Source organism: Oncorhynchus masou, chromosome 27 (assembly GCF_036934945.1).
Source record: "Oncorhynchus masou masou isolate Uvic2021 chromosome 27, UVic_Omas_1.1, whole genome shotgun sequence".
Lineage (NCBI taxonomy): Eukaryota > Metazoa > Chordata > Actinopteri > Salmoniformes > Salmonidae > Oncorhynchus > Oncorhynchus masou.
The window spans coordinates 5477073-5504462 of record NC_088238.1 but is presented as its reverse complement, the minus strand read 5'-3'; the positions used below and the strand labels follow the sequence as shown (position 1 = coordinate 5504462).

The 27390-nt window shown below is 50.1% G+C and overlaps 2 protein-coding genes across 3 annotated transcripts in view; one reads left to right on the top strand and one right to left on the bottom strand.

Annotated features, from left to right (window-relative positions):
• Positions 1-21894, top strand: part of LOC135515580 (leucine-rich repeat and transmembrane domain-containing protein 2-like) — a 241374-nt gene extending 219480 nt beyond the window's left edge. For both annotated transcript variants that reach the window (XM_064939204.1, XM_064939203.1), the window contains exons 3-4: positions 14356-15096; positions 20917-21894. In XM_064939204.1, coding sequence (XP_064795276.1) covers positions 14356-15096; positions 20917-21410 — 1235 coding nt within the window. In that variant the 3' untranslated portion in view covers positions 21411-21894. The remainder of the gene's footprint in view (positions 1-14355; positions 15097-20916) is intronic.
• Positions 1-27390, bottom strand: part of cacna2d4a (calcium channel, voltage-dependent, alpha 2/delta subunit 4a) — a 241211-nt gene that overhangs the window by 123235 nt on the left and 90586 nt on the right. The gene's annotated exons all lie outside the window — the stretch shown is intronic.

Genomic DNA, 27390 nt, shown 5'->3' with positions numbered 1-27390 from the left:
TAGTAACAGTGATTAAGGTTCAGGGCAGGGTACTGGTGGAGGCTAGTAACATTGACTAAGGTTCAGGGCAGGGTACTGGGGGAGGCTAGTAACAGTGATTAAGGTTCAGGGCAGGGTACTGGGGGGAGGCTAGTAACAGTGACTAAGGTTCAGGGCAGGGTACTGGGGGAGGCTGGTAACAGTGACTAAGGTTCAGGGCAGGGTACTGGGGGAGGCTGGTAACAGTGACTAAGGTTCAGGGCAGGGTACTGGGGGAGGCTAGTAACAGTGATTATAGTTCAGGGCAGGGTACTGGGGGAGGCTAGTAACAGTGACTAAGGTCCAGGGCAGGGTACTGGGGGAGGCTAGTAACAGTGACTAAGGTTCAGGGCAGGGTACTGGGGAGGCTAGTAACAGTGACTAAGGTTCAGGGCAGGGTACTGGGGGAGGCTAGTAACAGTGACTAAGGTCCAGGGCAGGGTACTGGGGGAGGCTAGTAACAGTGACTAAGGTTCAGGTCAGGGTACTGGGGGGAGGATAGTAACAGTGACTATAGTTCAGGGCAGGGTACTGGGGGAGGCTAGTAACAGTGACTATAGTTCAGGGCAGGGTACTGGGGGGAGGATAGTAACAGTGACTAAGGTTCAGGGCAGGGTACTGGGGAGGCTAGTAACAGTGACTAAGGTTCAGGGCAGGGTACTGGGGGGAGGCTAGTAACAGTGATTATAGTTCAGGGCAGGGTACTGGGGGAGGCTAGTAACAGTGACTAAGGTCCAGGGCAGGGTACTGGGGGAGGCTAGTAACAGTGACTAAGGTTCAGGGCAGGGTACTGGGGAGGCTAGTAACAGTGACTAAGGTTGAGGGTAGGGTACTGGGGGGAGGCTGGTAACAGTGACTAAGGTTCAGGGCAGGGTACTGGGGGAGGCTGGTAACAGTGACTAAGGTTCAGGGCAGGGTACTGGGGGGAGGCTAGTAACAGTGACTAAGGTTCAGGGCAGGGTACTGGGGGAGGCTAGTAACAGTGACTATAGTTCAGGGCAGGGTACTGGGGGGAGGCTAGTAACAGTGACTATAGTTCATGGCAGGGTACTGGGGAGGCTAGTAACAGTGACTATAGTTCATGGCAGGGTACTGGGGAGGCTAGTAACAGTGACTAAGGTTCAGGGCAGGGTACTGGGGGAGGCTAGTAACAGTGACTAAGGTTCAGGGCAGGGTACTGGGGGAGGCTAGTAACAGTGACTAAGGTTCAGGGCAGGGTACTGGGGGAGGCTAGTAACATTGACTAAGGTTCAGGGCAGGGTACTGGGGTAGGCTAGTAACAGTGACTAAGGTCCAGGGCAGGGTACTGGGGAGGCTAGTAACAGTGACTATAGTTCAGGGCAGGGTACTGGGGGAGGCTAGTAACAGTGACTAAGGTTCAGGGCAGGGTACTGGGGGAGGCTAGTAACAGTGACTATAGTTCAGGGCAGGGTACTGGGTGGAGGCTGGCTAGTAACAGTGAATAAGGTCCAGGGCAGGGTCCTGGGGGAGGCTAGTAACAGTGACTAAGGTTCAGGGCAGGGTACTGGGGAGGCTAGTAACAGTGACTAAGGTTCAGGGCAGGGTACTGGGTGGAGGCTGGCTAGTAACAGTGACTAAGGTTCAGGGCAGGGTACTGGGTGGAGGCTGGCTAGTAACAGTGACTAAGGTCCAGGGCAGGGTCCTGGGGGAGGCTAGTAACAGTGACTAAGGTTCAGGGCAGGGTACTGGGTGGAGGCTGGCTAGTAACAGTGACTAAGGTCCAGGGCAGGGTCCTGGGGGAGGCTAGTAACAGTGACTAAGGTTCAGGGCAGGGTACTGGGGAGGCTAGTAACAGTGACTAAGGTTCAGGGCAGGGTACTGGGGGAGGCTAGTAACAGTGACTATAGTTCAGGGCAGGGTACTGGGGGGAGGCTAGTAACAGTGACTATAGTTCATGGCAGGGTCCTGGGGGAGGCTAGTAACAGTGACTAAGGTTCAGGGCAGGGTACTGGGGGAGGCTAGTAACAGTGACTATAGTTCAGGGCAGGGTACTGGGGGAGGCTAGTAACAGTGACTATAGTTCATGGCAGGGTACTGGGGGAGGCTGGTAACAGTGACTAAGGTTCAGGGCAGGGTACTGGGGGAGGCTAGTAACATTGACTAAGGTTCAGGGCAGGGTACTGGGGGAGGCTAGTAACAGTGACTAAGGTTCAGGGCAGGGTACTGGGGTAGGCTAGTAACAGTGACTAAGGTTCAGGGCAGGGTACTGGGGGAGGCTAGTAACAGTGACTATATTTCAGGGCAGGGTCCTGGGGGGAGGCCGGCTAGTGGTGACTATTTAACAGTCTGATGGCCTGGAGACTGTTTTTCAGTCTCTCTGTTGGAGCTTTGATGCACCTCACTGTCTCCTCCTCCTAGATGGTCGTGGGGTGAACAGGCCGTGGCTCGTGTGGCTCGACCCAATACCAGGCCGGGGCTCGTGTGGCTCGACCCAATAAAAGGCCGGGGCTCGTGTGGCTCGACCCAATACCAGGCCGGGGCTCGTGTCGCTCGATCCAATACCAGGCCGGGGCTCGTGTGGCTCGACCCAATAACAGGGTTCCAGATGTTTTTATCCTTCTCTCAGAGTTTAACGTCATGCAAATTGAGTTAAAGAAGCTTCCCAGGCGTTCTGTGCTTTTTGAAACAAAGCGTTTAAGGAGTTAAAATAAGCTTCCATCTTTTGACTTAACATCTCATTAATATTGAATGAAAACCTAAGCAGAGGAGAGCCAGTGGAAAGCATGTCTCCGAGACCGCCATGGTCTACGGCATCATTACAAATACCTCTCCTCCTCGCCAGGGGAGACGAGCTAACAGTTGAACAGCGGAAGTTGCTGCAGTCTTAAAAAAACACAAACATTCCCCTCAAATAATTTAGAGCTGCAAGGCAGTTTCTCCACAGTCAAACACACATCTCACTTCCTGTGGAAGCCCCGGTGGTCGATCTCAGACTGGGTTAGAGGGTTGCATTCACATTACATCAGATAAAGAACGATAACAGCTGGTTAACATGAAGATGATAATATCTACCAGACAGCCGAGCTTAGATGAAAATGATGATGAAGACGATGAAGATGACGAAGATGACAATGCTAATAAAAATGGTGAAGATGATTATAATGGTGGTTATCATGGTGATGAAAATGATGCTGAAGATTATGATGGTGAGGATGAAGATGCTGGTGAGGATGAAGATGATGGTGAGGATGAAGATGATGGTGAGGATGAAGATGCTGGTGAGGATGATGATTATGAGGAGGATGATGATGGTGATGATGATGAAGATGATGGGGATGATGATGGACGGTGATGATGTAGGTGATGGTGAGGATGAAGATGATGAAGATGGTGATGATGAATATGATGGTGAGGATGAAGATGATGAAGAGGATGCTGAAGATGATGATGAAGATGGGTTGGGCGATATACCATTTATATTTATACCGGGGTATTTCGAAATGCCACTGCTTATAACAATAAGTTGAGTATAACTATGTGTCAAATAAATGATATGCAGCTCAGGGCTCCAGTGGTGCATTTTGGTTTGCTAACTTTCTAAGTGTCTAGATGTCAAGATCAAACTACTTGGTTACAGCAGAGATATTCAACCCCCTCCTGGATCAAGATCCCTGTTGTTTAAATATTTTTGTGCATCAATAATTTGTGTACTATTTTTTAAATTGTGTTTAATCTTATTTTATAGTGCCCCTTGTGTGCACTTCCGGTAATACCGTATATACCAACTCCCTGTAGTTCACCATTCACCGCTTCAAGTGCTCTCTCTGGGTCCCTCACTGTAGTTCACCCCTTCTAGTGCTCTCTCTGGGTCCCTCCCTGTAGTTCACCCCTTCTAGTGCTCTCTCTGGGTCCCTCCCTGTAGTTCACCACTTCTAGTGCTCTCTCTGGGTCCCTCCCTGTAGTTCACCACTTCTAGTGCTCTCTCTGGGTCCCTCCTTGACGTTCACCACTTCTAGTGCTCTCTCTGGGTCCCTCCCTGTAGTTCACCACTTCTAGAGCTCTCTCTGGGTCCCTCCCTGTATTTCACCCCTTCTAGTGCTCTCTCTGGGTCCCTCCCTGTAGTTCACCCCTTCTAGTGATCTCTCTGGGTCTCTCCCTGTAGTTCACCCCTTCTAGTGCTCTCTCTGGGTCTCTCCCTGTAGTTCACCCCTTCTAGTGCTCTCTCTGGGTCCCTCCTTGACGTTCACCACTTCTAGTGCTCTCTCTGGGTCCCTCCCTGTAGTTCACCCCTTCTAGTGCTCTCTCTGGGTCCCTCCTTGACGTTCACCACTTCTAGTGCTCTCTCTGGGTCCCTCCCTGTAGTTCACCACTTCTAGTGCTCTCTCTGGGTCCCTCCCTGTAGTTCACCACTTCTAGTGCTCTCTCTGGGTCTCTCCCTGTAGTTCACCCCTTCTAGTGCTCTCTCTGGGTCTCTCCCTGTAGTTCACCCCTTCTAGTGCTCTCTCTGGGTCCCTCCCTGTAGAGTTGTCCTTCAGAAACCTGTCACCTCCGTCATCTCGCTCTGTGCAGGAAGTGTTTAAATATGGACGCTGCTTCTCGTGAAACAGCGATGTAAATAAAGCAAAGTGCTTTTCTCAGAACCAGGTTCGGGACACTGACTGATTAAGGGTTTGAGTCAGAGCCTCTCAGGGCCAAGAGGTGTAGCCCTGTCATCATCACTCCTGCTCTGAAAGTAGGGATCAATAACTAGACAGGGACGTTAATTAATTCATATATATGAGAGCGAGACAGACAGACAGACAGACAGACAGACAGACAGACAGGAAGAGACAGGCAGACAGGAAGAGACAGGCAGACAGGAAGAGACAGGCAGACAGGAAGAGACAGGCAGACAGACAGGCAGACAGACAGACAGACAGACAGGCAGGCAGGCAGACAGACAGACAGACAGGAAGAGACAGACAGGAAGAGACAGACAGGAAGAGACAGACAGACAGGATGATACAGACAGACAGACAGACAGACAAACAGACAGACAGACAGACAGACAGACAGACAGAGGAAGATGTACTTCCTAACCTCCTGCCCAATGTATGACCATATTAGAGACACATATTTCCTTCAGATTACACAGGAGGACATTCGGCGCCGACAGAGATGGCAGCCGCTCTTCGCGTTCCTAAGAAACTATGCAGTATTTTGTTTTGTTATGTGTTGTTTCTTACATTGGTACCCCAGGAAATCTTAGGTTTTATTACATACAGTCGGGAGAAACTATTGGATATGAGAGCAACGTCAACTCACCAACATTACGACCAGGAATAGGACTTTCCCGAAGCGGATCCTCTGTTTGGCCTACCACCCAGGAGAATGGATCGGATCCCAGCCGTCAACCCAAAACAACGGCGCCACAGAAGACAAAATCTGAGCAAAGGTTGCCTTCCGGAGAGACATCACAGACTGTAACGTTCTTTGTTTCACGGAAACGTGGCTCATTCAAGACACGCTATCGGAGTCGGTACAGCCACCTGGTTTCTTTACGCATCGCGCCGACAGAAACAAGCATCTCTCTGGTAAGAAGAAAGGCGGGGTGTATGCCTTAACGAGACGTGGTGTGATCATAACAACATACAGGAACTCAAGTCCTTTTGTTCACCTGACTTAGAATTCCTCACAATCAAAAGCCGACCGCATTATCTACCAAGAGAATTCTCTTCCATCATAATCACAGTAGTGTAAATTCCCCACAAGCAGACACATCGACGGCCCTGAACGAACTTCATTTGACTCTATGTAAACTGGAAACCACATATCCTGAGACTGCATTTATTGTAGCTGGGGATTTTAACAAGGCTAATCTGAAAACAAGGCTCCCTAAATTTGATCAGCATATCGATTGCGCGACCCGAGCTGGCAAAACCCTGGATCATTGTTATTCTAACTTCCGCGATGCATATAAGGCCCTCCCCCGCCCTCTTTTCGGAGAAGCTGACCACGACTCCATTTAGTTGCTCCCAGCCTACAAACAGAAACTAAAACAGGAAGCACCCGTGCTCAGGTCTGTTCAATGCTGGTCCGACCAATCGGATTCCACGCTTCAAGATTGCTTCGATCACGTGGACTGGGATATGTTCCGAATAGCGTCGAACAACAACATTGATGAATACGCTGATTCGGTGAGCGAGTTTATTAGCAAGTGCATCGGTGATGTCGTACCCACAGCGTCTATTAAAACATTCCCCAACCAGAAACCGTGGGTTGATGGCAGCATTTGCGTAAAACTGAAAGCACAAACCACTGCTTTTAAATCAGGGCAAGGTGACCGGAAACATGACCGAATACAAACAGTGTAGCTTTACCCTCCACAAGACAATCAAACAAGCTAAGCGTCAGTAAAGAGATAAAGTAGAGTCGCAATTAATCTCAGACACGAGAGGTATGTGGCAGGGTCTACAGTCAATCACGGACTACAAATGAAAAACCAGCCCTGTCAAGGACCACGATGTCTTGCTCCCAGACAAACTAAACAGCTTCTTTGCTCGCTTTGAGGACAACACAGTGCCACTGACAAGTCCACCTACCAAAACCTGCGGACTCTCCTTCAATGCAGGCAACGTGAGTAAAACATTTAAATGTGCTAACCCTTGCCAGGCTGCAGGCCCAGACGGCATCCCCAGCCGCATCCTCAGAGCAGCTGGCTGGTGTGTTTACAGACATATTCAATCAATCCTTATTCGTCTGCTGTTCCCAAACGCTTCAAAAGGGCCACCATTGTTCCTGTTCCCAAGAAAGCTAAGGTAACTGAGCTAAATGACTACCGCCCCGTAGAACTCACTTCAGTCATCATGAAGTGCTTTGAGAGACTAGTCAAGGACCATATCACCTCCACCCTACCTGACACCCTAGACCCACTCCAATTTGCTTACCACCCCAATAGGTCCACAGGGAACGCCATGGCAACCACACTGCCCACTGCCCGAACCCATCACCCTGCCCACTGCCCTAACCCATCACACTGCCCTAACCCATCACACTGCCCACTGCCCTAACCCATCACCCATCACCCTGCCCACTGCCCTAACCCATCACCCTGCCCACTGCCCGAACCCATCACACTGCCCACTGCCCTAACCCATCACACTGCCCACTGCCCTAACCCATCACACTGCCCTAACCCATCACACTGCCCACTGCCCTAACCATCACCCTGCCCACTGCCCTAACCCATCACACTGCCCACTGCCCTAACCCATCACACTGCCCACTGCCCTAACCCATCACCCTACCCACTGCCCTAACCCATCACCCTGCCCACTGCCCTAACCCATCACCCTGCCCACATCCCTAACCCATCACCCTGCCCACTGCCCTAACCCATCACCCTGCCCACATCCCTAACCCATCACACTGCCCACTGCCCTAACCCATCACACTGCCCACTGCCCTAACCCATCACACTGCCCACTGCCCTAACCCATCACCCTGCCCACTGCCCTAACCCATCACCCTGCCCACTGCCCTAACCCATCACCCTGCCCACTGCCCTAACCCATCACCCTGCCCACTGCCCTAACCCATCACCCTGCCCACTGCCCTAACCCATCACCCTGCCCTCTGCCCTAACCCATCACACTGCCACTGCCCTAACCCATCACCCTGCCCTAACCCATCACCCTGCCCACTGCCCTAACCCATCACCCTGCCCACTGCCCTAACCCATCACCCTGCCCATTGCCCTAACCCATCACACTGCCCACTGCCCTAACCCATCACACTGCCCACTGCCCTAAACCATCACCCTGCCCACTGCCCTAACCCATCACACTGCCCACTGCCCTAACCCATCACCCTGCCCACTGCCCTAACCCATCACACTGCCCACTGCCCTAACCCATCACACTGCCCACTGCCCTAAACCATCACCCTGCCCACTGCCCTAACCCATCACACTGCCCACTGCCCTAACCCATCACCCTGCCCACTGCCCTAACCCATCACACTGCCCACTGCCCTAACCCATCACCCTGCCCACTGCCTGAACCCATCTGGACTAGAGGAATACCTATGTAAGAAGGCTGTTCATCGACTACAGCTCAGCATTTAACACCATAGTACCCTCCAAACTCGCCATTAAGCTCAGCATTTAACACCATAGTACCCTCCAAACTCATCATCAAGCTCAGCATTTAACACCATAGTACCCTGCAAACTCGTCATTAAGCTCAAGACCCTGGGTCTCGACCCCGCCCTGTGCAACTAGGTCCTGGACTTCCTGACGGGCCGCCCCCAGGTGGTGAGGGTAGGTAACAACATCTCCACCCTGCTGATCCTCAACACTAGGGCCCCACAAGGGTGCGTTCTCAGCCCTCTCCTGTACTCCCTGTTCACCCATAACGGCGTGGTCATGCACGCCTCCAACTCAATCATCAAGTTTGCAAACGACAGTGGTAGGCTTGATTACCAACAACGACGAGACAGCCTACAGGGAGGAGGTGTCAGGAAAATAACCTCTCACTCAATGTCAACAAAACATGGGAGATGATCGTGGACTTCAGGAAACAGCAGAGGGAGCAGCCGCCCATCCACATCGAGGGACAGTAGTGGAGAGGGTAGTAAGTTTTACGTTCCTTGGCGTACACATCACAGACAAACTGAAATGGTCCACACACACAGATAGTGTGGTGAAGAAGGCACAACAGCGCCTCTTCAACATCAGGAGGCTGAAGAAATTTGGCTTGTCACCAAAAACACTCACAAACTTTTACAGATGCACAATTGAGAGCATCCTGGTAAGGCAACTGCTCCACCCACAACCGTAAGGCTCTCCAGAGGGTAGTGAGGTCTGCACAACACATCACCGGGGCAAACTACCCACCCCCCCTGATGTCACAGGAAGGCCAAAAAGATTACCAAGGACAACGACCACCCGAGCCACTGCCTGTTCACCCCGCTAACATCCAGAAGGCGAGGTCAGTACAGGTGCATCAAAGCAGGGACCGAGAGACTGAAAAACAGCTTCTATCTCAAGGCCATCAGACTGTTAAACAGCCACCACTAACATTGAGTGGCTGCTGCCAACACACTGACTCAACTCCAGCCACTTTAATGATAAAAAAATGGATGTAATAAACGTATCACTAGCCCCTTTAAGCAATGCCACTTTATATAATGTTTACATACCCTACATTACTCATCTCATATGTATATACTGTACTCTATACCATCTACTGCATCTTGCCTATGCCATTCGGCCATCACTCATTCATATATATTTATGGACATTCTGTGAGTGTAATGGTTACTGTTGATTTTGATTGTTTATTTCAGTTTTGTATATTATCTACTTAACTTGCTTTGGTAATGTTACCATATGTTTCCCCTGCCAATAAAGCCCCTTGAATTGTGAGTAAGAGAGCGAGAGTGTGAGTGAGTGAGTGAGTGAGTGAGTGAGTGAGTGAGTGAGTAAGAGAGCGAGAGTGTGATTGAGTGAGTGAGTGAGTGAGTGAGTGAGTGAGTGAGTGAGTGAGTGAGTGAGAGAGAGATGGAGAGAGAGATAGAGAGACTGAAGGAATCTACAGTCTCATCGATAGTCCTATCAGGTGTGGGTCTGCCTCTTAGTGTGTGTAGCATGGCCACACTACTGCATATTCCACCTCTAGGCTCTGCCCTTTCAACTGCCACAGACTGTCCAAGGCTACTGTCAGAGAGCCAAAGGTTGTGCATGACCCTGACAGACTGCTGACATTGGCTGCCTTTCGTCCTCCCTCTCTCATTAATAACACATGACAGGCCATTGGCTAGGGATCCCCAGACAATGACTGGTGTGGCACGCACCTCAGTCACGCACCTCAGTCTCACACACTCACTCACTCACACACTCACACACTCACACACTCACACACTCACACACTCACACACTCACACACTCACACACTCACACACCCACACGCCCACACGCTCACACACTCACACACTCACACACTCACTCACCCACTGATTGACACCTCCCCACTCCCACACTGTGACTGGATATAATGACTAAAGTAATAGGAAGCTATCAACATCCAACCAGACACTTAGCGAATGTCCTCTCTGTCAGACAACAACCAGACACTTAGCTAATGTCCTCTCTCAGTCAGACAACAACCAGACACTTAGCTAATGTCCTCTCTCTGTCAGACAACAACCAGACACTTAGCTAATGTCCTCTCTCAGTCAGACAACAACCAGACACTTAGCTAATGTCCTCTCTGTCAGACAACAACCAGACACTTAGCTAATGTCCTCTCTGTCAGACAACAACCATACACTTAGCTAATGTCCTCTCTGTCAGACAACAACCAGACACTTAGCTAATGTCCTCTCTCAGTCAGACAACAACCAAACACTTAGCGAATGTCCTCAGTCAGACAACAACCATACACTTAGCTAATGTCCTCTCTGTCAGACAACAACCATACACTTGGCGAATGTCCTCTCTCTGTCAGACAACAACCAGACACTTAGCTAATGTCCTCTCTCTGTCAGACAACAACCAGACACTTAGCGAATGTCCTCTCTCAGTCAGACAACAAACCAAACAGTAGATGCTAAGGGTTCAGCCCAACCATCTATTCTAACCAAACAGTAGATGCTAAGGGTTCAGCCCAACCATCTATTCTAACCAAACAGTAGATGCTAAGGGTTCAGCCCAACCATCTATTCTAACCAAACAGTAGATGCTAAGGGTTCAGCCCAACCATCTATCCTAACCAAGCAGTAGATGCTAAGGGTTCAGCCCAACCATCTATTCTAACCAAACAGTAGATGCTAAGGGTTCAGCCCAACCATCTATTCTAACCAAACAGTAGACGCTAAGGGTTCAGCCCAACCATCTATTCTAACCAAAGACTGATTCTCTTTTCGAACTTGATAGTGATTCACTCTGTGTTGTCAGTTATGTGGTATCATTTTGATTGATGGTGATGTTTAGACTCAGGATGACCCCCCCATATGTGTTGTCCTTCTCTAGCCCCGTCCTTTTGGTCTCACTAGGCCAGCCAACAACCAAAACAAATACCTAAGGGTTCAGCCAAGCCGTCTATCTACCCAAACAGTAGATGCTAAGGGTTCAGCCAAGCCGTCTATCTACCCAAACAGTAGATGCTAAGGGTTCAGCCAAGCCGTCTATCTACCCAAACAGTAGATGCTAAGGGTTCAGCCAAGCCGTCTATCTACCCAAACAGTAGATGCTAAGGGTTCAGCCAAGCCGTCTATCTACCCAAACAGTAGATGCTAAGGGTTCAGCCAAGCCGTCTATCTACCCAAACAGTAGATGCTAAGGGTTCAGCCCAACAGTAGATGCTAAGGGTTCAGCCAAGCCGTCTATCTACCCAAACAGTAGATGCTAAGGGTTCAGCCCAACAGTAGATGCTAAGGGTTCAGCCAAGCCGTCTATCTACCCAAACAGTAGATGCTAAGGGTTCAGCCCAACAGTAGATGCTAAGGGTTCAGCCAAGCCGTCTATCTACCCAAACAGTAGATGCTAAGGGTTCAGCCAAGCCGTCTATCTACCCAAACAGTAGATGCTAAGGGTTCAGCCAAGCCGTCTATCTACCCAAACAGTAGATGCTAAGGGTTCAGCCAAGCCGTCTATCTAACCAAACAGTAGATGCTAAGGGTTCAGCCAAGCCGTCTATCTACCCAAACAGTAGATGCTAAGGGTTCAGCCAAGCCGTCTATCTAACCAAACAGTAGATGCTAAGGGTTCAGCCAAGCCGTCTATCTATCCAAACAGTAGATGCTAAGGGTTCAGCCAAGCCGTCTATCTACCCAAACAGTAGATGCTAAGGGTTCAGCCCAACAGTAGATGCTAAGGGTTCAGCCCAACAGTAGATGCTAAGGGTTCAGCCAAGCCGTCTATCTACCCAAACAGTAGATGCTAAGGGTTCAGCCCAACAGTAGATGCTAAGGGTTCAGCCAAGCCGTCTATCTACCCAAACAGTAGATGCTAAGGGTTCAGCCCAACAGTAGATGCTAAGGGTTCAGCCAAGCCGTCTATCTACCCAAACAGTAGATGCTAAGGGTTCAGCCAAGCCGTCTATCTACCCAAACAGTAGATGCTAAGGGTTCAGCCAAGCCGTCTATCTACCCAAACAGTAGATGCTAAGGGTTCAGCCAAGCCGTCTATCTAACCAAACAGTAGATGCTAAGGGTTCAGCCAAGCCGTCTATCTACCCAAACAGTAGATGCTAAGGGTTCAGCCAAGCCGTCTATCTAACCAAACAGTAGATGCTAAGGGTTCAGCCAAGCCGTCTATCTAACCAAACAGTAGATGCTAAGGGTTCAGCCAAGCCGTCTATCTACCCAAACAGTAGATGCTAAGGGTTCAGCCAAGCCGTCTATCTACCCAAACAGTAGATGCTAAGGGTTCAGCCCAACAGTAGATGCTAAGGGTTCAGCCAAGCCGTCTATCTACCCAAACAGTAGATGCTAAGGGTTCAGCCCAACAGTAGATGCTAAGGGTTCAGCCAAGCCGTCTATCTACCCAAACAGTAGATGCTAAGGGTTCAGCCCAACAGTAGATGCTAAGGGTTCAGCCAAGCCGTCTATCTACCCAAACAGTAGATGCTAAGGGTTCAGCCAAGCCGTCTATCTACCCAAACAGTAGATGCTAAGGGTTCAGCCAAGCCGTCTATCTACCCAAACAGTAGATGCTAAGGGTTCAGCCCAACAGTAGATGCTAAGGGTTCAGCCCAACCATCTATTCTAACCAAACAGTAGATGCTAAGAGTTCAGCCCAACCATCTATTCTAACCAAACAGTAGATGCTAAGGGTTCAGCCCAACCATCTATTCTAACCAAACAGTAGATGCTAAGGGTTCAGCCCAACCATCTATTCTAACCAAACAGTAGATGCTAAGGGTTCAGCCCAACCATCTATTCTAACCAAACAGTAGATGCTAAGGGTTCAGCCCAACCATCTATTCTAACCAAACAGTAGACGCTAAGGGTTCAGCCCAACCATCTATACTAACCAAAGACTGATTCTCTTTTCGAACTTGATAGTGATTCACTCTGTGTTGTCAGTTATGTGGTATCATTTTGTTTGATGGTGATGTTTAGACTCAGGATGACCCCCCCATATGTGTTGTCCTTCTCTAGCCCCGTCCTTTCGGTCTCACTAGGCCAGCCAACAACCAAAACAAACACCTAAGGGTTCAGCCAAGTCGTCTATCTAACCAAACAGTAGATGCTAAGAGTTCAGCCAAGCCGTCTATCTACCCAAACAGTAGATGCTAAGGGTTCAGCCAAGCCGTCTATCTACCCAAACAGTAGATGCTAAGGGTTCAGCCCAACAGTAGATGCTAAGGGTTCAGCCAAGCCGTCTATCTACCCAAACAGTAGATGCTAAGGGTTCAGCCAAGCCGTCTATCTAACCAAACAGTAGATGCTAAGGGTTCAGCCAAGCCGTCTATCTAACCAAACAGTAGATGCTAAGGGTTCAGCCAAGCCGTCTATCTACCCAAACAGTAGATGCTAAGGGTTCAGCCAAGCCGTCTATCTACCCAAACAGTAGATGCTAAGGGTTCAGCCAAGCCGTCTATCTACCCAAACAGTAGATGCTAAGGGTTCAGCCAAGCCGTCTATCTACCCAAACAGTAGATGCTAAGGGTTCAGCCCAACAGTAGATGCTAAGGGTTCAGCCAAGCCGTCTATCTAACCAAACAGTAGATGCTAAGGGTTCAGCCCAACAGTAGATGCTAAGGGTTCAGCCAAGCCGTCTATCTAACCAAACAGTAGATGCTAAGGGTTCAGCCAAGCCGTCTATCTAACCAAACAGTAGATGCTAAGGGTTCAGCCAAGCCGTCTATCTAACCAAACAGTAGATGCTAAGGGTTCAGCCAAGCCGTCTATCTACCCAAACAGTAGATGCTAAGGGTTCAGCCCAACAGTAGATGCTAAGGGTTCAGCCCAACAGTAGATGCTAAGGGTTCAGCCCAACAGTAGATGCTAAGGGTTCAGCCAAGCCGTCTATCTACCCAAAGAATAAGGATATTTTTTTTAGCTTCAGTTGATGGGGAATGAAAACATAGTGACACTGTATTTCATTCATATATAGACATTACTTTTTGGTCATGTGGGTCTCTCTCTCTCTGACCCTTATCTTTTGGTAATGTGGGTCTCTCTCTCTCTGACCCTTATATTCTTGGTCATGTGGGTTTTTCCTCTCTAACCCTTGTCTTTTTGGTCATGTGGGTCTCTCTCTCTAACCCTGTATCTTTGTCCCTGTCCATCTCTCTCTTCAGTTGCGCTCTGCAATGTACAATGATTTCACAGGGAGATTGGTTTCTGCCTTATTGACCTCTGACCCTTTCTCTCTCCGTCTGTCTCCAGTTCTGCTGTGTCTCCTGTGTGTCCTGTCTTCCCTGGTGGATCTAACCACCGCCTGTCCTCCGACCTGCTTCTGCAACGCCACCGACGTAGACTGCAGCGGGCGCGGCCTGCTGTCCATGCCCGCCCTCACCCATCTCCCCGTCACCGCCCACACCCTCCTGCTGCCCAACAACCACCTCTCCTCCCTGGGTCCAGGGTCCTTCGCTAACCTCACCTCCCTGGAGCGACTGGATCTCTCCAACAACCACCTCTCCTCCCTGGGTCCAGGGTCCTTCGCTCACCTCACCTCCCTGGAGCGACTGGATCTCTCCAACAACCACCTCTCCTCACTGGGTCCAGGGTCCTTCACTAACCTCACCTCCCTGGAGCGACTGGATCTCTCCAACAACTACCTGGATAATCTTCCCCCAGCGCTCTTCAAGGACCTGGGGAATCTATCAGATCTGACCCTCCACAACAACAGTCTTAGGGCCTTGGATAGGGATCTCTTCCAGGGGCTGGTGGGGCTGAGGAAGCTAGATGTCTCCCTCAACGGGCTGTCTGATATCCCCCTGGGTCTGCTGGATGAGCTACAGGGGCTGACGTGGCTCTCTGTGGCCGGGAACAGGCTCCATGCCCTGGAGAGAGCAGCCTTTGAGCCCCTGGCTAACCTCCAGTCTCTTCAGCTCGGGGCTAACCCCTGGGAGTGTGACTGCAACCTGAGGGACTTCAAGCACTGGATGGAGTGGCTGCTGTACAGAGGTGAGCGACTGAAGGCTTGGTTTTGGGTCAGGGTTTGGGAAGGACAAAGGGTTGGTTTTGGGTCAGGGTTTGGGAAGGACGAAGGGTTGGTTTTGGGTCAGGGTTTGGGAAGGACGAAGGGTTGGTTTTGGGTCAGGGTTTGGGAAGGACGGAGGGAGTGAGGGTGAGCGGCTGAAGGGTTGGTTTTGGGTCAGGGTTTGGGAAGGACGGAGGGAGGGAGGGAGGGAGGGTGAGCAGCTGAAGGGTTGGTTTTGGGTCAAGGTTTGGGAAGGATGGAGGGAGGGAGGGTGAGCGGCTGAAGGGTTGGTTTTGGGTCAAGGTTTGGGAAGGACGGAGGGAGGGAGGGTGAGCGGCTGAAGGCTTGGTTTTGGGTCAGGGAAGGACGGAGGGTTGGTTGGTTTTGGGTCAGGGTTTGGGAAGGACGGAGGGTGGGTGGGAGGGAGGGTGAGCGGCTGAAGGGTTGGTTTTGGGTCAGGGTTTGTGAAGGACAGAGGGAGGGAGGGAGGGTGAGCGGCTGAAGGGTTGGTTTTGGGTCAAGGTTTGGGAACGACGGAGGGAGGGAGGGTGAGCGGCTGAAGGGTTGGTTTTGGGTCAGGGTTTGGGAAGGACGGAGGGTTGGTTGGTTTTGGGTCAGGGTTTGGGAAGGACAGAGGGAGGGAGGGAGGGTGAGCGGCTGAAGGGTTGGTTTTGGGTCAGGGTCTGGGAAGGACGGAGGGTGAGAGGGTGGATGGGTTGGTTTTGGGTCAGGGTCTGGGAAGGACGGAGGGAGGGAGGGTGAGCGGCTGAAGGGTTGGTTTTGGGTCAGGGTCTGGGAGGGAGGGAGGGTGAGAGGGTGGATGGGTTTCCTGTATGTTTAGAATTACTTTCTGAAAATGATACGGTCTGTACTCAAGTCTACTCTTCTACTCTCTAACTACTTACTGCTAAGCAGTCCTTTGGGAACCCACCTGCGTATTTATATATACTCTACCCCAGTTGGGAGTTGGTTTGGTGGGGTAGATTAAGACGAGAGTCACAGATTTTACAGGCCTATGGCAATGTCAGGGAAACTCCTCTCTTGGAGTTACATGTACATGTCTACCTCGGGCATGCCTCCTTGTACTTGCCGTTTGCCTTCATTGCACATTTATACACCTCACTTAATAACACACATTGTATCTACTTGTTTCACATTTTTTGTACTCTTTTATTTGCACTTCTGGTCAGATGCTAGGTGCATTTCGTTGTACTTGTACTTGTTTAATGACAAAGTTGAATCTAATTTAAAATTAGTGATCGTCCTAACAGAGAGGTACTGTCCTAACAGAGAGGTACTGTCCTAACAGACAGGAACAGTCCTAACAGAGAGGTACTGTCCTAACAGAGAGGTACCGTCCTAACAGAGAGAAACAGTCCTAACAGAGAGAAACAGTCCTAACAGAGAGGTACTGTCCTAACAGAGAGGTACTGTCCTAACAGAGAGGTACTGTCCTAACAGAGAGGTACTGTCCTAACAGAGAGGTACTGTCCTAACAGAGAGGTACAGTCCTAACAGAGAGGTACCGTCCTAACAGAGAGGTACCGTCCTAACAGAGAGGTACCGTCCTAACAGAGAGGTACCGTCCTAACAGAGAGGTACTGTCCTAACAGAGAGGTACTGTCCTAACAGAGAGGTACTGTCCTAACAGAGAGGTACTGTCCTAACAGAGAGGTACCGTCCTAACAGAGAGGTACTGTCCTAACAGAGAGGTACTGTCCTAACAGAGAGGTACCGTCCTAACAGAGAGGTACCGTCCTAACAGAGAGGTACTGTCCTATCAGAGAGGTACCGTCCTAACAGAGAGGTAGCGTCCTATCAGAGAGGTACCGTCCTAACAGAGAGGTAGCGTCCTATCAGAGAGGTACCGTCCTAACAGAGAGGTAGCGTCCTATCAGAGAGGTACTGTCCTAACAGAGAGGTACTGTCCTAACAGAGAGGTACCGTCCTAACAGAGAGGTAGCGTCCTATCAGAGAGGTACTGTCCTAACAGAGAGGTACTGTCCTAACAGAGAGGTACCGTCCTAACAGACAGGAACAGTCCTAACAGAGAGGTACTGTCCTAACAGAGAGGTACCGTCCTAACAGACAGGAACAGTCCTAACAGAGAGGTACTGTCCTAACAGAGAGGTACTGTCCTAACAGACAGGAACAGTCCTATCAGAGAGGTACTGTCCTAACAGAGAGGTACCGTCCTAACAGACAGGAACAGTCCTAACAGAGAGGTACTGTCCTAACAGAGAGGTACTGTCCTAACAGAGAGGTACTGTCCTAACAGAGAGGTACCGTCCTAACAGAGAGGTACCGTCCTAACAGAGAGGTACCGTCCTAACAGAGAGGTACTGTCCTAACAGAGAGGTACTGTCCTAACAGAGAGGTACAGTCCTAACAGAGAGGTACCGTCCTAACAGAGAGGTACCGTCCTAACAGAGAGGTACCGTCCTAACAGAGAGGTACCGTCCTAACAGAGAGGTACTGTCCTAACAGAGAGGTACCGTCCTAACAGAGAGGTACTGTCCTAACAGAGAGGTACTGTCCTAACAGAGAGGTACCGTCCTAACAGAGAGGTACTGTCCTAACAGAGAGGTACTGTCCTAACAGAGAGGTACCGTCCTAACAGAGAGGTACCGTCCTAACAGAGAGGTACTGTCCTATCAGAGAGGTACCGTCCTAACAGAGAGGTAGCGTCCTATCAGAGAGGTACCGTCCTAACAGAGAGGTAGCGTCCTATCAGAGAGGTACCGTCCTATCAGAGAGGTACTGTCCTAACAGAGAGGTACTGTCCTAACAGAGAGGTACCGTCCTAACAGAGAGGTAGCGTCCTATCAGAGAGGTACTGTCCTAACAGAGAGGTACTGTCCTAACAGAGAGGTACCGTCCTAACAGACAGGAACAGTCCTAACAGAGAGGTACTGTCCTAACAGAGAGGTACCGTCCTAACAGAGAGGTACCGTCCTAACAGAGAGGTACCGTCCTAACAGACAGGAACAGTCCTAACAGAGAGGTACTGTCCTAACAGAGAGGTACCGTCCTAACAGACAGGAACAGTCCTAACAGAGAGGTACTGTCCTAACAGAGAGGTACCGTCCTAACAGAGAGGTACTGTCCTAACAGAGAGGTACCGTCCTAACAGACAGGAACAGTCCTAACAGAGAGGTACTGTCCTAACAGAGAGGTACTGTCCTAACAGAGAGGTACTGTCCTAACAGAGAGGTACTGTCCTAACAGAGAGGTACCGTCCTAACAGAGAGGTACCGTCCTAACAGAGAGGTACCGTCCTAACAGAGAGGTACTGTCCTAACAGAGAGGTACTGTCCTAACAGAGAGGTACCGTCCTAACAGAGAGGTACCGTCCTAACAGACAGGAACCGTCCTAACAACCAGCCATAGCTTTTAGTCCTCATGATTTCCTAATGCCCTTTCTCTGTAGAATAGAACCATGTCCTGACCGATCGTTACATCCCCGTCTCGGACAGCGAGAACCTACCAGCTCTGAGACTTCTCGGCTTCTCGCCCGGGGAGACAATTTACTCCACACTCTTACAAGGGAATTCCATAAATCGGCAACCAGATAAACTAAATGGTTGAAAAATAAAGCTGACACGTCCAGTAGTAAACTGTCAGATGGACCGGGCCATCCCTCTTTAGTATTTATGAGGCCATTTAAAGTGACGGAGAGAGAGCGCTGGCAGGTCCATATGTGCGGGCATGCGTGCATGTGTGTGCGTGTGAGGTGACGAAGTGAGAGAGCAGGCAGGTCCGTCCGTGCGTGCGTGTGTGCGTGTGAGGTGACGAAGTGAGAGAGCAGGCAGGTGTGTGCGTGTGAGGTGACGAAGTGAGAGAGCAGGCAGGTCCATACGTGTGTGCGTGTGTGCGTGCGTGTGAGGTGACGAAGTGACAGAGCAGGCAGGTCCATACGTGTGTGCGTGTGTGTGTGTGAGGTGACGAAGTGAGAGAGCAGGCAGGTGTGTGTGTGTGAGGTGATGAAGTGAGAGAGCAGGCAGGTCCATACGTGCGTGTGTGTGTGTGTGTGTGAGGTGACGAAGTGAGAGAGCAGGCAGGTGTGTGTGTGTGAGGTGATGAAGTGAGAGAGCAGGCAGGTCCATGTTTTCACCCATGTTCCTGATACCCAGCTCCGACCCATCTGCCCCCACACATCACATCCAGGAGAGGAGAGGGAGGAGAGGGAGGAGAGGGAGAGCATCTACCCAGAGACAGGCCTCAGACTGGGGCTCTTCTCCCCACTGAATCCCCTCTATTCCTGGAGTGCCTGTGAATCCCCTTCCTGTGGAAGGAGCAGCTGGGGACCCTGTGTCAACCACAGTATGAGTGGGTGTGTTTGTTTGTAAATAAAATGGTGCCGTTGCAAGACGTTCATCCCTGACACATGTTGAGACAAACGCGGCAGGATATCACACATCCTCCCTCTCTCTCTCTCTCTCTTTCTCTCTCTCTCTCTCCCTCCCTCTTTCTCTTTCTCCCTCTTTCTCTCTCTCTCTCTCCCTCCCTCTCTCTCTCCCTCCCTCTTTCTCTCCCTCCCTCTTTCTCTCTCTCTCTCTCCCTCCCTCTCTCTCTCCCTCCCTCCCTCTCTCTCTCCCTCCCTCTTTCTCTTTCTCCCTCTTTCTCTCTCTCTCTCTTCCTCCCTCTCTCTCTTTCTCCCTCTCTCTCTTTCTCCCTCTCTCTCTTTCTCCCTCTCTCTCTTTCTCCCTCTCTCTCTTTCTCCCTCCCTCCCTCCCTCCCATAGGGACAACAAATGAGTCACCTAATCCTTATGTTGACTGACACACACACCCCCTCACACACATAGCTAGATCTTCCCCTGAGGCACGTCCACACCCTGGTCCAGACACTTGCTGTAGCTATGATCTCATCTCATCAATTATCCATCCTTCTCCGATTCAACATGGAAAGACTGACATATTAGAGGGCTTCACCAATCCTGTCAGACAGCTATACAGCCAGCAGACCCTGAGTGTCAGTCAGACAGAGAGCAGTCACTGTAGAGTGGAGTGGAATTGTTGCATGCTAGCTGTGACCTTCCCTTGGTTCCACCATACACCCCCAATGGCTCCACAATGGCTGCCAGTTGCTGTTCATTTGTATTCATTCTGATGAAACTGCAGACTTGTTTACTTACCAGGAGGATGATGACTGATGTGTGGTCGTAATTCTCTCTCTCTCACTCTCTCTGTAATTCTGTCTCAATGTTTCTCTCTGTCACACTGTCTATCTCTCTAAATACCATCTGATGCTTTTACTCTGAATAACATTTTATTTATCTCTCTCTCTCTCTCTCTCTCTCTCTCTCTCTCTCTCTCCTATCCCTCCCCCGTGCTCCCCTCCCTCTCTCCCCCTCTCTCCCCCCCTCCCTCCCCCTCTCTGTCCTATCCCTCCCCCCTGCTCCCCTCTCCTCCCCCTCTCTGTCCTATCCCTCCCCCCCCTGCTCCCCTCTCCCCCTCTCTGTCCTATCCCTCCCCCTGCTCCCCCTCCCCCCCTCTCTGTCCTATCCCTCCCCCTGCTCCCCTCTCCCCCTCTCTGTCCTATCCCTCCCCCCTCTCCTCCCCCTCTCTGTCCTATCCCTCCCCCCTGCTCCCCTCTCCCCCCTCTCTGTCCTATCCCTCCCCCCTCTCCTCCCCCTCTCTGTCCTATCCCCCCCCCTCTCTGTCCTATCCCTCCCCCTCTCCTCCCCCTCTCTGTCCTATCCCCCCCCTGCTCCCCTCTCCCCCTCTCTGTCCTATCCCTCCCCCCTCCTCCCCTCTCCCCCCCTCTCTGTCCTATCCCTCCCCCTCCTCCCCTCCCTCCAGGAGGTAAGGTAGATGGGGTAGAGTGTACCCTCCCTAAGGACCTGCGAGGGCGGGACATCCGTGGTGTTCCAGTGGAGATGTTCAACTACTGCCTCCACCTGGATGACGAGAACAGGGGAGGAGGGGGGACGCAGAGTGGAGGAAAAGAAGGCTCCTCCCCCCCCTGCGGCCGAACTACCGGCTCCGGAGGCACCGGCGGAGCCCCCACATCCCAATCTGAAGACCCCCCTGCGGGCGACCTGGTGTCCGTCCCGGACTGTGTGCGGCGGCGCTACCAGCCGGTGAGCGTGCGGAGGGCCATCGGGACGGTGGTGATAGCCGGGGTGGTGTGTGGCATCGTGTGTATCATGATGGTGGGGGCGGCGGCCTACGGATGTATCTATGCCTCGCTCATGGCCAAGTATCAACGAGAGCTGAAGAAGAGGCAGCCGCTGATGGGAGACGGGGAGGGTGACGCAGACCCCGAGGACAAGCAGATCTCCTCTGTGGCATAGAGGGGTCAGGGGTCAAGGTTGAAAGGGCTCTATTACTCCTCTCCCTCCTCCTCCTCCTCTCCCTCTGAAACCAACCAGCTCCTGCTACTGTCTTCTCTCTCTCCACCAAACGACAATCACAATGGGTTCCTCCATTCTGAACCCTGTTCTCATTGTGAGATGAGATGGAGATGTACGAGTCAGACCACTAGACAACTGCCTGATAGGGTGATCAACCAACTCTGAACCCTCAATGACCCTTCTCTGTCCCTCAGCCCACAAACCCCACAGCCCTGCAGAAACAAGAACTGGGTCTGGTTTGGCTTGGTCTGGACTGGTCTGATTTGACATGGTCTGGTTTGGCAGGACATGGTGGAGGGATGGCTTGATTCTCTCTGTCGTCTCCCTCCTGTTGTTCTCTGAGATGGAGGGATGGCTTGATTCTCTCTGTCCTCTCCCTCCTGTTGTTCTCTGAGATGGAGGGATGGCTTGATTCTCTCTGTCCTCTCCCTCCTGTTGTTCTCTGAGATGGAGGGATGGCTTGATTCTCTCTGTCCTCTCCCTCCTGTTGTTCTCTGAGATGGAGGGATGGCTTGATTCTCTCTGTCCTCTCCCTCCTGTTGTTCTCTGAGATGGAGGGATGGCTTGATTCTCTCTGTCCTCTCCCTCCTGTTGTTCTCTGAGATGGAGGGATGGCTTGATTCTCTCTGTCGTCTCCCTCCTGTTGTTCTCTGAGATGGAGGGATGGCTTGATTCTCTCTGTCCTCTCCCTCCTGTTGTTCTCTGAGATGGAGGGATGGCTTGATTCTCTCTGTCCTCTCCCTCCTGTTGTTCTCTGAGATGGAGGGATGGCTTGATTCTCTCTGTCCTCTCTCCCTCCTGTTGTTCTCTGAGATGGAGGGATGGCTTGATTCTCTCTGTCCTCTCCCTCCTGTTGTTCTCTGAGATGGAGGGATGGCCTGATTCTCTCTGTCGTCTCCCTCCTGTTGTTCTCTGAGATGGAGGGATGGCTTGATTCTCTCTGTCCTCTCCCTCCTGTTGTTCTCTGAGATGGAGGGATGGCTTGATTCTCTCTGTCCTCTCCCTCCTGTTGTTCTCTGAGATGGAGGGATGGCTTGATTCTCTCTGTCCTCTCCCTCCTGTTGTTCTCTGAGATGGAGGGATGGCTTGATTCTCTCTGTCCTCTCCCTCCTGTTGTTCTCTGAGATGGAGGGATGGCTTGATTCTCTCTGTCCTCTCCCTCCTGTTGTTCTCTGAGATGGAGGGATGGCTTGATTCTCTCTGTCCTCTCCCTCCTGTTGTTCTCTGAGATGGAGGGATGGCTTGATTCTCTCTGTCGTCTCCCTCCTGTTGTTCTCTGAGATGGAGGGATGGCCTGATTCTCTCTGTCCTCTCCCTCCTGTTGTTCTCTGAGATGGAGGGATGGCTTGATTCTCTCTGTCGTCTCCCTCCTGTTGTTCTCTGAGATGGAGGGATGGCCTGATTCTCTCTGTCCTCTCCCTCCTGTTGTTCTCTGAGATGGAGGGATGGCTTGATTCTCTCTGTCGTCTCCCTCCTGTTGTTCTCTGAGATGGAGGGATGGCCTGATTCTCTCTGTCCTCTCCCTCCTGTTGTTCTCTGAGATGGAGGGATGGCCAGACGCTCAGAGGGATATTAAAAAACAAGGGATTAAAAGATGCTGCTATTGTCTTTCATCCCTCCCTCTGTTTCATCCCTCCCTCTGTTTCATCCCTCCATCTCTGTGTGCCCACCTGCTGTAAGAGTACACAACCGTTGTGGGGACTTTTCCTCTCTTCCCTGTCTGTGTAATCTCTATGGATGGGACATCAACCTCTCCTACTAACTAGCAGGATCTTCCCCCAGCCCTGAATTGGCTGGACAAACAAAGCGTATAGTATTCTATAGTGCTCTCTGGTTTAGGTGATTTAATATAGCCTCTATTACATGCAGTGACCCAACTCCTGGTTTTTGATAAACATTCATTTGATCCCGTATCAGTTTTTCATTTGGTGTGGTTGGTTTTGTTTGGGTGATAACCTGGTATCCTGTAACGTTTTAGAGCTGGTTAGATTTGCTCCGACAAAAACCCAACAGGTATACCGTCTTGCCAGCGATGTTGGTAATAAAATAGGTAGCTACTGACTGAATCCAGTTGTGTTGTTGTTACATGGGTAATAACCCACGTACAGTACAGTACCACAGTTCTCTGTGAAGGGGAATGAGACCCTGGATCACTACCCAGGATTCCATAGTAGCTTGGGAGGCGTGTCCTGATAACACATCTTAATGTGATGGTAGATAAACAGGCTGATGCCGATGAAAGAGAACTAGAGACAGATCAAATGGGATGTAATGGGATGTAATGGGATGTAATGGGATGTAATAGGATGTAATGTGATGTAATGGGATGTATGGGATGAAATGGGATGTATGGGATGTATGGGATGAAATGGGATGTAATGGGATGTATGGGATGAAATGGGATGTAATAAGATGAAATGGGATGTAATGTGATGTATGGGATGTATGGGATGAAATGGGATGTAAGGGATGTAATGGGATGTAATGGGATGTAATGTGATGTAATGGGATGTATGGGATGAAATGGGATGTATGGGATGTATGGGATGAAATGGGATGTAATGGGATGTATGGGATGAAATGGGATGTAATAAGATGAAATGGGATGTAATGTGATGTATGGGATGTATGGGATGAAATGGGATGTAAGGGATGTAATGGGATGTATGGGATGTAATGGGATGTAATGGGATGTATGGGATGTAATGGGATGAAATGGGATGTATGGGATGAAATGGGATGTATGGGATGAAATGGGATGAAATGGGATGTATGGGATGAAATGGGATGTAATGGGATGTATGGGATGTAATGGGATGAAATGGGATGTATGGGATGAAATGGGATGTAATGGGATGTATGGGATGTAATGGGATGAAATGGGATGTATGGGATGAAATGGGATGTATGGGATGTAATGGGATGAAATGGGATGTAATGGGATGTATGGGATGAAATGGGATGTATGGGATGAAATGGGATGTAATGGGATGAAATGGGATGTATGGGATGTAATGGGATGAAATGGGATGTATGGGATGAAATGGGATGTATGGGATGAAATGGGATGTATGAGATGAAATGGGATGTATGGGATGTAATGGGATGAAATGGGATGCATGGGATGCATGGGATGTAATGGGATGTAATGGGATGTAATGGGATGTAATGGGATGTAATGGGATGTATGGGATGAAATGGGATGTATGAGATGTAATGGGATGTATGAGATGTAATGGGATGTAATGGGATGAAATGGGATGAAATGGGATGTATGGGATGAAATGGGATGTATGAGATGTAATGGGATGTATGGGATGAAATGGGATGTAATGGGATGTATGGGATGAAATGGGATGAAATGGGATGTAATGGGATGTAATGGGATGTAATGGGATGTATAGGATGTATAGGATGTATGGGATGTAATGGGATGTATGGGATGAAATGGGATGCACCCTATTCCCAATGCAGTGCACTACTTTTAGCTAGAGCCCTATGGGGCCATTTGGGACACACATTATAAGTAAAGTGGGAATATGAAGAGTCTATAGTACAGAACGATAAAGTACTTTTCCACATGAAATCCTTGTTATTTGCTACATTAATCCATGTTTGTTTGCTTTGTTTGTAATATTGCTCACTTACTAATTACCGGTATGTGTTCTGTTGTTCAGTTAGCATCATAGCAAAACATGTGATCATGTGACCTAGAGGGACAGGAAGGAGGAAGTAGAATCTATGTTGAGGGACCAATCATTGATCAGGTTTGCTGTCGCTGTGGTAACATAGAAGTGAGTGTGTGAGTGTGTGTGTGTGATTCTCAGATCAGAGACTTTGCAAGACAATATTTTAGTATTTTAGGTGATAAATCAAATGAAGGTAAATAATTTGTGTTTGGGTCATAGAGATGTGACACATCATTGGGTCATAGAGAGGTGATACATCATTGGGCCATAGAGATGTGACACATCATTGGGCCATAGAGAGGTGATACATCATTGGGTTGGTACAGGTTGGTACAGGGTGGTACAGGTTGGTATAGGGTGGTACAGGGTGGTACAGGTGGTACAGGGTGGTACAGGGTGGTACAGGGTGGTACAGGTTGGTACAGGGTGGTACAGGGTGGTACAGGGTGGTACAGGGTGGTACAGGTTGGTACAGGTTGGTACAGGGTGGTACAGGTTAGTACAGGGTGGTACAGGGTGGTACAGGGTGGTACAGGTTAGTACAGGGTGGTACAGGGTGGTACAATGCTGTATCACCCTGTACCAACCAGTACCACCCTGTACCAACCTGTACCACCCTGTACCACCCTGTACCAACCTGTACCACCCTGTACCACCCTGTACCAACCTGTACCACCCTGTACCACCCTGTACCAACCTGTACCACCCTGTACTAACCTGTACCACCCTGTACTAACCTGTACCACCCTGTTCCAACCTGTACTACCCTGTACCACCCTGTACTACCCTGTACCACCCTGTACTACAGTTTGTGGTGTTGATGGTTCCAGATCCATGCAACAATATCATAATCAATAATAACATATATCAAGTTTCACTATATACATCTATACACTATACATCTCTATACAGCATACATCTCTATACATTATAGACTGGTTCATACATCTCTGGTTTTAAATAAATACTTTCAGAGGAGAGACAGAGAGATAGACAGAGAGAGACAGAGAGAGAGACAGATAGAGACAGAGAGAGAGAGACAGAGAGAGACAGAGAGAGAGACAGAGAGAGACAGAGAGACAGACAGAGAGAGACAGAGAGACAGACAGAGAGAGAGACAGATAGAGACAGAGAGAGAGAGACAGAGAGAGACAGAGAGAGACAGAGAGAGAGACAGAGAGAGACAGAGAGACAGACAGAGAGAGACAGAGAGACAGACAAAGAGAGAGACAGATAGAGACAGAGAGAGAGAGACAGAGAGAGACAGAGAGACAGACAGAGAGAGAGACAGAGAGAGACAGAGAGAGACAGAGAGGGACAGACAGAGAGAGAGATAGATAGAGACAGAGAGAGAGAGACAGAGATAGAGACAGAGAGATACAGAGATAGACAGAGAGAGAGACAGAGAGAGAGAGAGACAGATAGAGAGAGAGAGAGACAGAGAGACACAGAGAGAGAGAGAGAGAGAGACAGATAGAGACAGAGAGAGAGAGACAGAGATAGAGACAGAGATAGACAGAGATAGACATAGATAGACAGAGAGAGACAGAGAGAGACAGAGAGAGACAGAGAGAGAGAGAGAGAGAGAGAGAGAGAGACTGGCAGAGAGAGAGAGAGACAGAGAGACAGAGAGACAGAGAGAGAGAGAGAGAGAGAGAGACAGAGAGACAGAGAGAGAGAGAGAGAGAGAGAGAGAGAGAGAGACAGAGAGACAGAGAGAGACAGAGAGACAGAGAGACAGAGAGAGAGAGAGAGAGAGACAGAGAGACAGAGAGACAGAGAGAGACAGAGAGACAGAGAGAGAGAGAGAGAGAGACAGAGAGACAGAGAGACAGAGAGAGACAGAGAGACAGAGAGACAGAGAGACAGAGAGACAGAGAGACAGAGAGAGACAGAGAGACAGAGAGAGAGAGAGAGAGAGAGAGAGACAGAGAGACAGAGAGACAGAGAGAGACAGAGAGACAGAGAGAGAGAGAGAGAGAGAGAGAGACAGAGAGACAGAGAGACAGAGAGAGACAGAGAGACAGAGAGACAGAGAGACAGAGAGACAGAGAGACAGAGAGAGAGACCCTGATATGGGTGGTATGGTTTAAATGGATGCTATAAGCCTGTGACACACACAAAAGAGTCAATCCTGTAAGGAGACAGCTGTGCGTTAAGCCATCGTACCTCATGCTGCTCCTCTCCAACACTATCGTACTGTATCTCATCCTGCAGGAACCAACTCTCTC